The sequence below is a fragment of the Sphaerodactylus townsendi genome, linkage group LG08, assembly GCF_021028975.2.
Source record: "Sphaerodactylus townsendi isolate TG3544 linkage group LG08, MPM_Stown_v2.3, whole genome shotgun sequence".
Classification (NCBI taxonomy): domain Eukaryota; kingdom Metazoa; phylum Chordata; class Lepidosauria; order Squamata; family Sphaerodactylidae; genus Sphaerodactylus; species Sphaerodactylus townsendi.
In genome coordinates this window covers 55,555,785-55,571,083 of record NC_059432.1, presented here as the reverse complement: position 1 = coordinate 55,571,083, position 15,299 = coordinate 55,555,785, and the positions used below count along the sequence as shown (strand labels likewise).

General features: G+C 39.1%; 1 protein-coding gene across 4 annotated transcripts in view; it reads left to right on the top strand.

Moving 5' to 3' along the window:
• The window catches only part of VTI1A (vesicle transport through interaction with t-SNAREs 1A), a 312,235-nt gene extending 298,146 nt beyond the window's left edge, over positions 1 to 14,089 (top strand). For all 4 annotated transcript variants that reach the window (XM_048505584.1, XM_048505587.1, XM_048505583.1 and 1 more), the window contains one exon: positions 11,345 to 14,089. In XM_048505584.1, the coding sequence (XP_048361541.1) occupies positions 11,345 to 11,438 (94 nt within the window). In that variant the 3' untranslated portion in view covers positions 11,439 to 14,089. The remainder of the gene's footprint in view (positions 1 to 11,344) is intronic.
• The last annotated feature ends 1,210 nt before the right edge of the window (positions 14,090 to 15,299 follow it).

The window sequence follows — 15,299 nt, the reverse complement described above, 5'->3', positions numbered from 1 at the left end:
AAAAACCTGACTAAATACAGAGTCCAAAGAATAAGCCACTCATCCCCAGTATTTCTAAGGAACCATTCTTTAGCATCGTGATGGGAGGGTTATCGTTTGAAAGCTTATGTACTTCTTCACACTTTTTCGTTGGCTTGAGGGTTAATGTAAGTGTTCAAGGTGGCCAATGGTTCAGATGTTTATGAACTATTTACTAAGCAGCTTAAAACTCTCCCTCACAAGTCTAAAGTATCCCCCTACCCCAAAGCTTGCTTTTTCTATTCTTCAAGGACAATGTCTGCCAAATAGTAGTTACCTAACCAAATTTATTCTGGGTGCCTGGTAAGCTGCAGTGAACAAAGAAATGTAGTTAAATGAAAGGAAATGGTCGGATGTTTGAGCTGACTGTGTTGTTTTACTGTTGTATAATGTATATTCTTTCACCAAAGTTATTGTTTATATAGTAAATTTTATGTGCTCAAGTTATTAAGTGGCTACTGGTCCAGTAAGCAACAAGTTGATGACTGATTAGCCTTTAAGTCCAGTTTGTAATTCATCTTGGGGCCAATCTGACACTACTTTTCCAGATGGATCCAATTCTCTGTGGATGGATTGTTACAGGATTCCTTTGTGCATGTGGAAGAGACTATGAGATATGTCTGTGATAGGAGGCAAACTTGTGCAATGTGTATATAAAGTGGCAGGTTAAGGGAGACGGAAATTAACTGAGGACAGGCAAAAAAGTGGATTGTGGGCAGGAAAAGGAGACTTGCAAATATACTTAGGATAATAGTTCAATGCTGGTAGAGAAAAATAGCCAAGTGACTAGCATCAGAAATCTACTGCTCAGAATTGAGGAACTGCTCAGAATTGAGGAATAAGAGGCCAGGAGGTTTCAAAGCAAGAAATGAAGTACATTTGGGTTCCTATGTCCCCTAATTTCCAGTGGGTGAATGTGTTTCGCTTGTTGGTTTGCAATGTGTGCATTTTAATGAAGATTATTTTGTTGTTGCTACAGGACTGCAGAAAGTTGGTTCCTACTTAGGGTAGCCAGTCTTGAAATTCCCACCTGCTTTTATAATTGATCTCCAGATGACAAAGATTAGTTCCTATAGAGAAAACGGCTGCTTTAAAGGATGGATTTTATGGCATTGTACCATACTGAGGTTCCTTCCCCAAATCCTGCCATCTCCAGATTCGACTCCCAAAAATGTCCAGGTATTTCCCAATCCAGAGCTAGCAACTCTGTTGCTACTACTTTATTAATAATGGTAGTAGTATTTCCTAACACTTGTCTGGGAAGGCCTGTATACAATCTTTATCTAATTTATCCGTGCATTCATCCAAGAGTTCTTAAAGAGCTCAAGCATGAAATTGCTGATCTTCTCACTTTAATATGCAACTTATCCCTGAAATCTGCCTCCATCCCTGAAGACTGGAAGATGGCCAATGTCACACCAATCTTTAAGAAAGGGTCTAGGGGGGACCCAGGAAATTACAGGCCAGTCAGTTTGACATCTGTTCCTGGTAAATTAGTAGAATCTATCATTAAAGATAAAATTATTAAATATGTAGAAAAGCAATACCTGCTGAGGAAGAGTCAGCATGGCTTTTGCAGAGGCAAGTCCTGTCTTACAAACTTACTAGAGTTTTCTGAGGGTGTAAACAGACATGTGGATAAGGTGGAACCAGTGGACATTGTCTACTTGTATTGTCGAAGGCTTTCACGGCAGGAATCACTTGGGTGCTGTGTGGTTTCCGGGCTGTATGGCCGTGTTCTAGCAGCATTCTCTCCTGACGTTTCGCCTGTATCTGTGGCTGGCATCTTCAGAGGATCTGATGTTGGGAAAGCGAGTGGAGTATATATCTGTTGGAGTGTCCAGGGTGGGTGGGGAAACCTTGTCTGTGAGTAACAAAGGCGGCAACCAGGTCAATAGTTGAGGGCATCTGAATAGAAGTATGAGTAACAATGAAGACTATAGCCTGGGAGTAACCCTGTAGATAGCAAGGTCACTGGTGGGAGCATCTGAATAGAAGTATCCTGGCCTTTGTTTCTTTTGTCTATGGTCATCCTGTGTTTGTGTGGAGCTGGTTTGACACAGTCTTGACCCTAGTATTTTTCAACACTGGCAGCCAAGTTCTGCTCATTTTCATAGTTTCTTCCTTCCTGTTAAAATTGTCCATGTGTTTATGGATTTCAATTGCTTCTCTGTGTAGTCTGACGTAGTGGCTTTCAGAGTGGTCCAGAATTTCTGTTTTTTCAAATAATATTCTATGTCCAGGTTGGTTTATCATGTGTTCTGCTATTGCTGATTTTTCTGGCTGAAATAGTCTGCAGTGCCTTTCGTGTTCTTTGATACGTGTCTGCGCGCTGCGTTTGGTGGTTCCTATGTAGACTTGTCCACAGCTGCATGGTATGCGATAGACTCCTGCAGTAGCTAAAGGATCCCTCTTATCCTTTGCTGAACGTAGCATCTGTTGAATTTTCTTAGTGGGTCTGTAGATTGTTTGTAAGTTGTGCTTCTTCATCAGTTTTCCTATGCGATCAGTGGTTCCCTTGATGTATGGTAAGAACACCTTCCCTCTAGATGGCTCTTTATCTTTGTTCATGTGGCTTGATCGTGGTCTTGCAGCCCTTCTCATTTCTGTATTAGAGTAATCATTAGCCTGTAGAGCCCTGTTTAGGTGATTCAATTCATCTTGTAGGAGGTGAGGTTCACAGATTCTGTTTGCGCGATGTACCAAAGTTTTTATGGTGCTCCTTTTTTGCCCTGGATGGTGATTGGAGTTTTTGTGTAGATATCTGTCTGTGTGAGTAGGTTTTCTGTATACTGTGTGTCCCAATTGCTGGTTTGGTTTGCGGATGACTAAAACATCTAAAAATGGCAGTTTTCCTTCATTTTCTTTTTCCATAGTAAATTGGATGTTTGGGTGGATCTTGTTGATATGGTCCAGGAACTTGTTTAGTTCTTCTTCCCCGTGGCTCCAAATGGTGAATGTGTCATCCACATAACGGAACCATATGGTGGGCTTTTTTGGTGCTGTTTTGGTGCAGCAAACTCTATGCTGGGGATAATTAGGAAAGGAGTTGATAATAAAACTGCAAGGACTGTCATGCCCTTATATAAAGCTGGGGTGCGACCGCACTTGGAGTACTGTGTTCAGTTCTGGTCGCCACATCTCAAAAAGGATATCGAAGAGATGGAAAAAGTGCAGAGAAGAGCAACAAGGATGATTGAAGGATTGGAGCACCTTCCTTATGAGGAGAGGCTGCAGCGTTTGGGACTCTTTAGTTTGGACGTCTGAGGGGGGATATGATTGAAGTCTATAAAATTATGCATGGGGTAGAAAATGTTGACAGAGAGAAATTTTTCTCTCTTTTTCACAATACTAGAACCAGGGGGCATTCATTGAAAATGCGGTGGGGAAGAATAAGGACTAATAAAAGGAAACATTTTTTCACGCAACGTGTGATTGGTGTTTGGAATACGCTGCCACAGGAGGTGGTGATGGCCACTAACCTGGATAGTTTTAGAAAGGGCTTGGACAGATTTATGGAGGAGAAGTCGATTTATGGCTACCAATCTTGATCCACCTTGATCTCAGATCACAAATGCCTTAGCAGACCAGGTGCTCAGGAGCAGCAGCAGCAGAAGGCCATTGCTTTCACATCCTGCATGTGAGCTCCCAAAGGCACTTGGTGGGCCACTGCGAGTAGCAGAGTGCAGGACTAGATGGACTCTGGTCTGATCCAGCAGGCTAGTTCTTATGTTCTTATGTTCTTAAATATTCTGGAGAGGCTGACCATTTTTATGCCAGTTTTATCAACATGGGTAATTTTAGATGGAACAAATGTAGTGGCTGGCCAGAAGCTCTGAGGATGCGTGAAGTAAACTGGAAATTCACAACTTTCTGTGGGAATTCCAGATTCAGTTCAGAATCCTGTCAACCTTTGGCTTCGTGTTTTGCTTAATCTGCTCATCTCCTACATGGGATGGATTCTACATTTTCCAAGACTTCTTGATTTCAGAATGTATGTTAAACATTTCTTCTTTATCTTCAGGAGTTATTTATTGTATGACCCATTATGATTATCCAGAAACATTCCTACAACAATCTGTCCAGAATATAAGATAAATCTTTAGACTTTTAGTTAACATCTTTATTTTTAAATTTCTTCATTTCAAATACAATTTTTCATCATAGTATTTTCAGTAAAAGTAGAAACTCCTTAAATTTTTTTGTTCATTGTTTATAACTAAATGTTTGAACCGTATGGCATCAGATCTTCTTATTGAAAACAATGAAATTCTAGTATAAACACTCATTTTTCCACTGTAAGAATTAGACAGTATAAAAATAGATTTTAGTCTGCATCCACACTAACTATTGTCAGAAAACTCTATCTTTCGTCCATGTGGTTACCACCAACACCATAGACAATGCTAAAATTTTGCGAACTAGTTTCTTCATATTGCTCTCCATTTTTTTCAGATTTGATTTCTGGTGATAATTTTAGCTTTGAACACAATTATAGCACTTGTCTGTTTTGTGTGAACTATCAAAGCACTAGTCATGCATTTGGTAGAAAAAATGGTTACTACAGAGATATGCACCGTAATTTTTGCTCCCAAAGATGCGCTATGTCTTATTTTCAGGGGATGCCTTATTTTTCCTGTGTTCTGTTCGTCCGGCATGCTTCCAAACAAAAACTTTGCTACGTCTTACTTTCGGGGGATGCCTTATATTTCGCACTTCAGCAAAACCTCTACTATGTCTTATTTTTCGGGGATGTCTTATATTAGGGGAAACAGGGTATAATAACATAACATCATTTTCTGCTCCACTTACATCAGGGGTCCCTTAACATCGATGGGACCCGCTGTTCCTGCTGGTTACAAAGAGGTAATAAGGTCAAGACACATTTGGTGGAGAAACATACAGTTGTAAATTTTTATTATTTTGCCTATTAATTTAAAATTAAAAAAATCTGCTGGTACACATCAGTGAAACAGCATGATTGAGGAATCAATTAAAATACAAAGCATATAGGTTTACAAAGAAGAAGCAAGACTAAGAGCCCAATCCAGAGTAATGGGGTGACTCCCCCACTAAATGTAGTGCAGGCTCACACCAATGGGCGTGCCCACTCCACCAGTGTAAGGGGTACCTCTGCCAGCAGTGAGCACATCCACGGGTGGCCATGGCATCCAAGAAACATGGAATTGCATGCTGACAGGGAAGGGGGCATTACAGGAGCATGTCCACGGATGGAGCCAACTTCAGGCGGGTTCATTGGTCTATTTGTTTTCTTGAAAAGCTGTTTTTTTTTCCAAATCTGCTTTGAAAATAAATTTCTGTGTTGTAAAAACACACTGATTCACAACAGCCATTCATTTTCATGTATTTGAAACTAGTACAAATAGCTAGTTGGAATAGCTGTTGGAACTTTTCTTCATTGTTTAGAATAAGCAACAGGATTCTGCCAAGTTTGTAATGGCTTGCTTATGTCACATATTTTGTATCATGTCTACACTTGTTAATTTTCATTACAGTTGTTATCATAGCCATTAGTGTAGCCATCATTATTCAGTATGATCAGTCAGACAATAAAGGTTTTGCACTGTTATGTTCTTCCCTCTACTAATGAATTTCACTTTTGATTTTGGTTTTCTACTAAAGGATTTTAGCACAATCTGGGTTTTTGTGTAAGAATTTGCAGTAGCTTTTTCTAGAACCTTCTGAACGTAAAGCCATGGGGCACACCCCACTAAAGCACTGTATGCATAGATTTTGAGAGAAGTAATTTGTAACACAGGAAGATCCTGCAAGAAGTGATGCTGGATAGGGCATGGGATTCATATCTGCTGGTCTGGAGATCCTAGTGGGCATGATCAGCCGGACATATAATTTGCAAATGGCTGTCATTTATCATCTTGCTGAGAAAGCTGGCATGAACTCCAAATAAAGTTAATTCAATTAGAAGTTTGGTCAAGGGTCACCAACATTTTACAGCCCGGAAACCACACAGCACCCATTTTAAAGTCTGTTGGTGCCTTTGGAGTTTTGAGAGGTGGTGGTGAGTGCCACCCCAAAATGGCTGCCACAGGAGATCTGGCTAAGCATTATACCTTCCTCCTCTCTTTGCAAAACAATGGCAGGAGGGTTATAAAGAAGAGGAACAGAGAAATTATGCTGCTGGTCAAATGCCAGCTTTTTGCTAGGTCTTTAAAATATCAGCCTTCCTGGTCTTTGAAACAACAATAGTATAATCTCCATCATAAAATTACTGAAAAATAAAATGTTTTAAAATAGGTTGTGGAATCATATATTATGTAAATTAAAAATTCCTCTATATATTTATTTTTCTAAGGTCCCACCTCAACCGTAAGTGAATATGTGTTAAGGTGCAGTTGGTATACTAAGTAGTCAGTCTCCACTTTAGTTTGGAGAATTAGCTGGAGACAGAGGCTGTTTCTGCTACCGCATTAATTATGCCGGTGGAGACTCGGTATCATGCGGGTGGCCCCAAGGCTGCAGCCGCCTCGGGATTATTTTGTTTACTTACTTCTGCTCCCTGTGCAGCTCTGGACGGCTGGAGGGACATGCCCATGCTGCCCTCTGACATCTGGGGCAGCGTGGGTGTGTGGGCGTGTCCCTCCAGCCATCCAGAGCTGCACAGGGAGGAGAGGTAAATAAACGGGATGCGGAGGGGCCAACAGCGGGACCCTCACACCAGTGCAGTTCGCACCGTGCCAGTGGGAAGATGCCGCTTTTGAAAACTCACTCCCCTGAGCAGCATCTGTGTGAACAGCACCCCAGGGATGGTGTTTTTACCGTCCCTAGGGCGCTGTTTTCCACCCATGCAGGAACAGCCAGAGAGTGTAAGGGGGTTACTGGGATCAATAACATATGCATAGCAGAAGAATCCTGGGTGAAAACTCTCCAGTAAACAGGTGGCTGTATAATTAAAATAGGATTTCATTCAATTATAAAAATAGTAAAATAAGAAATGTATATTAAACACGGAACATATGCCAACAAGGCATACAAGAGCTGACCAAGAGAAAAGGGAGAATGTTGGATAGGGTCTCAGGGATGGGCGATAGTTACCAGTGTTGAAGGGATAACCAGAGGAAGAGGAAAATAACCAACATTTCCAGGAACAAAGAAAAAGCTGGATGTTAGTGGAGGTTTTATGCACACACACTATAAATGGCCAAAGGACCAACATTTATACTCCAGAATGGGCCCTGAGGTGGTCGGAGATAAGATGCCAGGAAAGCCAGAGGCCAACAAAAGGGTAGGATAGGCTTGATGAGTCAGAACCCAAGAGAATTTCTGGACTGTTTTCTTAAATACTGTCTGATGGCTGGGATAGGTGCTGACTGATGGCTGGGATAGATAAAGTAAATAATGGCCTGCCAGGCACACTTTAGGACCAGGAAAAAAATCAGGGGTCAACCACCTTCCTGCCCAGGCTTGACACATATGATGGATCCCAAATTCTGAGAGACATCAATTTTAGCATCTTGCTGTTATGCCAGTCTTTGCCCCCCTTTGTGGCATCCCTTAGTGGAAAGAAGGGTGCCAAGATGACCTCATGGAACATGTCCTGTTTGGCAGGTCTACATACCAAAAAATATCAAATGGGACCACTTGTTCATTGAATGATTAAAAACAAAACTTATGCAATACTGAATACTGGTTTTGCTTATTATATTAGACTTTGACTATTAAGAACTTATTCAGACTTTTCCTCATTCCCTGGCAATACATCTGTGCAGAGAAAGTGACATAGATCCAGCCCTCTATTGATTCAGCCCTGTTATACCAGTGATTGAAAAACATGCAGAGAAAATTCTGTGCCTCTAAACTGGTCCTATCTTATTCCAGCATGCTGATCAGTGGGCAAAACCCTTCTGTGAATCCAGCACACAGGCTGCATCGAATAAACGGTTAATTCATCTTAATATCAGCAATGCTGTGATTCATAATGCAAACTGGAAGCATCCTTGATGTTTTAGTCACACATTCCTTTTAATTTTGCCATGCATTCTTTTAAAGCTACAGTATGCTAACTTAATAAAATGCAGCATGCAAATGCACAAGTTTTTTTGCCTTCAGGCACTTTAGCCATGGATGTTTCAGTGGGTGTCTCCTTTCAAGTACATATTCTTTCTTAAATTATTTACCCTGTAAACATGCTTTGCATTTCCAAAGGAGGCTCTGGGTTCCCTGTCTGGGAGATTTTACTGAATTTTTTAGGTAATAGAAATCCAAAGTTACAAATATCATTTGCTTTGTGTTGGTGTTTGCTGTGTGTCTTCTTTTTTTTTTTTACAAAGATGCTGAACTCTACTTTCCTCTTCCCCTCCCCAGCTTGAAATGTCTTGCTGCTTTGCCTGCAGCAATACCCACTGGCAGTGTCTGGCTGTGACAGTACCAGAGACCTCTTTACAGATGGGCCCTGCCAATGCCAGCCATTGTTCTGCCACTGTGAGCTGGTTTCATTACGGAATATTGATGAAATACCACCACCACCACCACCCCCCCCACACACACACACCTTCTCTCCCCTTGATCCTTTCCTTTTGTGCTCTGACTGTTAAAGTGAGACCTAAAAATGCCCTGACACCCTAATCAAAGTTTTTCATGTACCATTCCTTACTCTCTCCTTTCAAAGTGGAACTCTAGCAGTATAGTCCAAGTTTTACGAGCTCTGCTCTCCTGGTAGTGAAGAGTCAACATGGTTTTTAATAACAGTTTCAAGGGAATGCTTTTTGTAGAGTTAACAGGAAATAATATTATTAGCGCAGAGGAGCGTGTTGATAACATCCTTCTTACTTCGTGATTAATTTGTTCTGTCCTGCATTGTATTCTTTTGCTGCAATGGACAACTTAATTCAGATTCATAGAAGTTGAACTTTGATATGCATATCCCAGATTCTCACAGTAATTGAACATTTAATTAGTAGATACAGGTGGGGGGTCTGCCCTGCTTTGTCCCCCCCCCCCCGAGGATTTCCGAGATGCACTTGCAGATTAAGTAATCTTGAAATCAAGTGTGCAGCCAGAGAATAAGAAGTGAAATATTTGGAAGAATCATTTCATTTGTTCTCCTCCCCCCTTTCTTTAATTTTGTGTGATGAAACACTAATAACTAGGTCAGATATGAGGGAATGGCTTACAGATTCACTATGTTAGACACATGCATTTGCTTAACTATGTATTAGACTGAGCAAGTTTCATCCACATTTAATCCTTTGTAAATTAGCATTATGGGTGCCTTGGGGCCTTTATCCCACAAATAAAATGGTTGTCACCAAGTTGTATTAGAGACATTTTACTGCATGTTACTTAAGGCTGAATTTTTAAAGAGTTTTCATGCTTTTTTATTTTGTTCTCTTCTGAATTTCCATTTCCCTGAGTTTCTGTTCAGGATCAGTGAGGGTGGCTAAGTAAATATGCACTCTGCTTTTCATGCATACACTTGGGCAAATAATTTGCTATCAGGTGTTGTTTTCCTAGAGAATATCCCAAAAGCAGAAGCAGAGGGAGGGAGGGAGGGAGAGCTGTAAGTTCAGGTGTTAATCTGCACTGCAAACCAGTAAGAAGCAGAAACCCCTTTAATTAGCTTTAGTTTGTTAGACCATTAAACATTTTTTCTCTAAGAGAGACAGAGAACTCTGTTCCCTTTGGCAGAGTAAATATTGCCTGTTAAGTTTGAATTAGCTGTCATCGTGGGAGAATTAATGCTGCGCTTTAGCCTTTCTAGTGAGGAAGGGAAAAATAAACGAGACAGATCTTAGTTCAGCTTTAAGTGATAAATGAGGACAAAGCAGGCCATTCATCTCCTGCTAGCAAAGTGGACACAAGCACTAAAGCAGTTTTGCGGAAGACGTGTCAGCAAATGTGATCATTTTGTAACCTGTCAGGAGGATAGAGAGCTAGTCCTTTTAAAGTGTCACAGGGGAGAATGTGTGTCTGATGTGACAGTTTTCATCCATCCATTTACTTTTTTTTTAGGTAGACACAAGAGCAGCGTGGGGCAGGCATTCTGAGAGAAGTAGGGATAAAGTTGGTTCAAAACTGCATACTTCCACTCTTACACTTTTTTGTATGTACTTTAGGCATATGCAAAGTCAGTTCAGATAACACATTCATTTAGTTAGGGAGCCTCTGTCCTTGAGTGACATACAACTACTTGTTTTTGGCAAACCCACTTAAGTTTGACCCCATTGCCCAGTCTAATAAACTTTTTATATCTTCTAGCATCCATTGGTTCTTTGGCTGATGGCTTAAATTTTCTGGTTTTTATTTATAAACAAAAGTAAATGAAACTTTGAGTTGGCTGATGGCTTAAATTTTCTGGTTTTTACTTATAAACAAAAGTAAATGAAACTTTGAGTCTCTTATTTTTGGTTTTTCCATCTGACTTTGATGATAACTGAATAGCAAAATATATTTCTTGGCATGTGAAGGTTAATATTATTTCTCTTTATTGACAGTCAGGTTCAAAAATTGCATTAGATCAAAAACCAATCTTGATTGCCAACCTTTAACAGCTCTTAAACAAACCAATTTCATTCAAACACTAAAGGTGTTAGTTTCTATCCAATCGTGATGGAAAGTTCATTGTCAAGATGGAATAATATAAAATGTTGGTACTTCTTGCATCTTTTTTATTGTTACTAATTTCGGCTTCTTAACTACACAACAAATGGAATGCTTACCTTATTACCATAAATGAATCTACGCTACTGAAACAAAGAAGCTTTTTCAGCATACGCTTCACAGTTTGACACTTTCTTCTTCATACCACCACTTTTTAAAAACTATATTTTGTACTTCTCCTTTGGTGTTTGGTGCAAGTAAGTACCTTGCCAACACAGGTTTCCTTGAAGTCTTTTAATTTAATGGCAAAATCTTTTGAAGTTAATTAAGTCTTCCTTTTCTGATTTAGGAAACCAAGCTAAAATTATTTCAGGGGATCTGTAATGGTTCAGCAGATTATGTAGCCATTTATTGGTAGAATTGTGCTGTCAGTTAATCCCCATCAGGCTTTTAAAATATATCTAAGTGTTTACATAAATTGTAAGATGTAAATAAACCTTTGATTATACATTTTTATCATACCTATACATGTAATAAAGCACGACCCCATAACACAGAATCTAAACTTAACCATGTAACAAAATGCTTTCAAGTACTGGAGCTGAGGGACAAAAATAACAAGCAACATCAGTATAGACTATGAACTGCATACCTGTACTGTGAGTTAATCACATAGAACAGAAAAGTTGGGTGAGATATATCAATTATTCTTTCTTACCACTCTTTCTCTCTCTTTTCCCCCCCATAGGATCATCCAAAATCGGATTTTGATAGTTATCTTGGGAATCATCGTCATCTTTGCAGTCGGGATGGTTATTTATTTTTCTGTCAAAGGACACTGATATCCTTGTTCTTCGCTAACCAGGAGTAAACTGCTTCAGAGTAATTAAGACACAGTGGTTACATGAATCATTCTCTTGCACTGAAATGGTTCTCCCTTGCAAAGCCTGTCCTTCAACTCTGGTGCAAGTAGCAAACATTTTTGTCTCATTGTTTGCACGTGTATTTAATATTTTTCTTTGTTGTAAAATATGTGTCTTGAATGGTCTTCTTTTCACATCGTAACATATGGAAAGGACATAAGATGGCAGATGTAATGAACGTATTAAATTCTGGACCACATTGTTCATTCCCACCATTATGTTGGTATTCAAATCTCAGACAGAAATGTACCTTTTAGGCTATTATTGGAATAAGTGAAATCAATATGAAGAAATACACTGAATTATAAGATATACATAAATGTTAGAGAAGCAGCCCAGAATACCCTGCAAGTGTAACACCTTTTGATAGAGGACTTCACTGCTAAATTATTATTCTATTGGGATGGCTTTGTTATTCCTTTTCAAACTTTCTTTAATTATGGATAGATTAATCCTGAAAAGGCAAGGCTTGTCATCCAGTGAAATTATTTTTCAGTACTGCCCATGTTTTTCTGTTATTAACTTTTATTTGTGTTAACTGTGCTTTGCAATTTTAGAGTCAGACATTAAACAATACATCTGTCATGAGTTGGGGTTGACTGACTCAACTTGCAGAAAGATGTTATTGGGAATGTTCCATGGCCTAATTTGGCTTGGGAGTGCAACTTTGGGGAGGAGGGACTTCAGCTTTCCTTTCTGTACTGGTTTTGGGAGCTGAAATGGCTAGAGGAGACCTTATCTGGCTTGCTGTGAAGCTTCATGTTTTGCAGTTAGTGACAGATATATTATCTAGGTTGGCCTTTAGTGTTCATGGTGTCCAAAACAAGGATGTATCTAGTTAACAGAGGTCTAGAGATCATCTACTAGTAATTTCTGAGTTTTCTGATTTAAATTTGACATCATAATAGGGATTTATAATTTGAAGTACTGTGATACAATAAATATAGTGAGATTTTATGTGTTAAACATTTTAATGAATTGTGTTCAATCGTAATATTTTCCTAGTTTAAATAAAAAATCTTAGAGTGCCAGGATTACATATATTTCAAGGTGATTGGAATTCCTTTACCAAACAATCCCATCATCATGCTTTCATTAAGTTTAATACAAGCAGTGTACGTTTTAACTTGTCTTTCACGTTGTTTCAGTTGCTTCTATTTTGGTCTTCCAGCCCATTTTACAAATTTGTTTATTGACACTGCAAACCAAGTTGTTAACATTACCCTCCCCACCATTTTCCTCAAACTTTATATGACATAAAACATATATTTGCCACTGTGTGTCCTTGCTATAGAAAACTACACGAGCCCTGTTTTCTTGGCACATATATCAGAAACAGGCATTGTATTTCATGTGAAAGGAAACCCCTTAAACTATAACATATGAGATACTAGAACTGATGATGGGCTCAATGGCCTCTGATAGTCCCTAACAGTCATGAACATGTGTTGCAATATGCAGAGCCGTTAGGAATCATGAACAATGTAATTTCCATGGTTTCTAATGTTACTGCATTGGCCATAGTTCATGACATCCTGCCATACATTCTTGGTAAGGTGGCTAAGTTCTTACTTTAGGACTTGCTATGAATTATGCTTTCCATGTAAAATACAGATAAAGAAGGAAGGAAGATAGTAGGGAAAATTCTTACTGGGAGAGCAAAATATATATGTCAGATATATGTCAGATTCCTCTGGACCTCAGAGAGATCTGTCCCTGGTCCTAAAGAGGTGAAAATATCAAATCTGATGTCTGAATTGTTACTTTTTGAGTCCCTGCATCTCTGTGGACAAATTGTGCTCCTAGTCACATGTGGTTTGTGTGCTTTGGCTGGCCTTCTGGAACTACACAAGCGTCATAAATGATATGTGAAAGACACTATAATCACCTCTCCAATAAAACATATATATTATTACATGTGTGCATATTAAGGAAGAGTGCCTCAATTACCTGAAAATAACCATGATCATGTTATTATGTATTTACCCGGAAATCCAAGAAAAAGGCTTTCATGCTATCTTTTAAAACAATTATGTAGTAAAGCTTGCAAAAAGCTACAACATATTTGAGAGACAAAAAAGTTAGGCAATCGCCTGAAGGTCATAATAACTTAGTATTTTAATCCGACCTTGTGTTTTAGAGAATACCAAGTCTCTGTTGGCTTCCATGATATCTGTATTCAAACATCCGGAATTTGGCCCTAAACATGTTTACTATTCTGACACAATGAACTGAGTGAAATCTATGTCAAAACTCATATAACTTAGTGAAAAAAGTCAAGATGAGGTGATTCACAAGAGAAATGCTACTTATTGAATGAGGTTAGGGCATTCATCTCTTCAAATAAATCATTTAAGTTGTGTAAACAGAATGGTAGCCTTTACCATCTTAATAATAGGGAAGGAGTGAGTTCATGGAATCTGAGCAAATGGGGATGAGGGAGCTGCCTGCCAGTGTTAAATGTATTGAAGCAGGTCTAAAATTGTGTGAATTTTCATAAATCCTTTGTTCTGATAAGAAACTCCTGTATATAAATTTCAACAAAGAAAATATTAAACTCTGTTACTTTACCGGTTATTTGTTGATGTTTCATTAGTTGGCTTATTAATGATAATGGTAAAGTTGAATGCTTATGCTGGTTTATCTTGTTTCTGTACAATTTCACAAGGTGTAACTTTTAACAACCTACCGTGTTTCCCTGAAAATAAGATAGGGTCTTATATTAATTTTTGCTCCAAAAGATGCATTAGGGCTTATTTTCAGGGGATGTCTTTTTTCCCCCATGATTTTGCGCCCCCCACGTGACCAGATCAGCTGCACTGGGGAATCTGTAACTAGGGCTTATTTTTGGAGTAGGGTTTATGTTTCAAGCATCCTCCAAAAATCCCGAAAAATCATGCTAGGGCTTATTTTCGGGATAGGTCTTGTTTTCAGGGAAACAAGGTATCTGCTCTAGTATTTTAGAAATGTAAATTATGAAACTTAAAATTTTTACCTGAACATGCTTATTGATAGATGCCATACAAGCTATCCAGTGTTGAAATTCTAATATCATATGCTTTTTATGTTCCAGTTTTATGTCATACTAGATGGTCACGATTCTTTCCATGACACCTGATATGTCTGTTAATGTGATCATTCACAGTCAGTGGCGTAGTGCCAATGGGACAGGGGTGCGACGCCCTGGGCGCATGCTGGTGCAGGGGCATGGCAGGATCGTTCTGGGGCAGGGGTGTGGCAGGGGTGCAGGATGCATGTGTGCCCCGGGCGCAGTTCTTCCTCGCTCCCCCTCTGTTCACAGTCTAGAATGTTCATAGGTTTGCTGTGTTGTAATTTAGCTTGAGCCTGTTTTACAGATGCAGCAGAGTACCTGATATAATTTTAAGGTAATAGAATGCACTGCATTACTTCAAGCTGCAGATGTGGATATTACATTCTTAATGCTTCTTCATGAAAATATTCCCTGCAAATAAAAATGGAGCATGTTAAAAAAGAATTCTAGCATAGCCCTTCACATAATGTGCTTGTTTTCAATTTACCGGGCATTCATTATATCAGGGAAATTTTTTAAATGCCTCATTTGCAGCCTGAATTGGTACAATCCATTTTGCCATCTCATTACTTTCCTACTTCAGTACCACCTCATTCTGTTGCATGTCTAGACCCGGCCTAAGACACTCGGTTCTTTAAAAAAATTGAAATATAGGCGCATTTTCTACATTAGGTGAACCTACATGATAATCTTGAAAATGTGCAGAGCTGCTACCAAACATATTACAT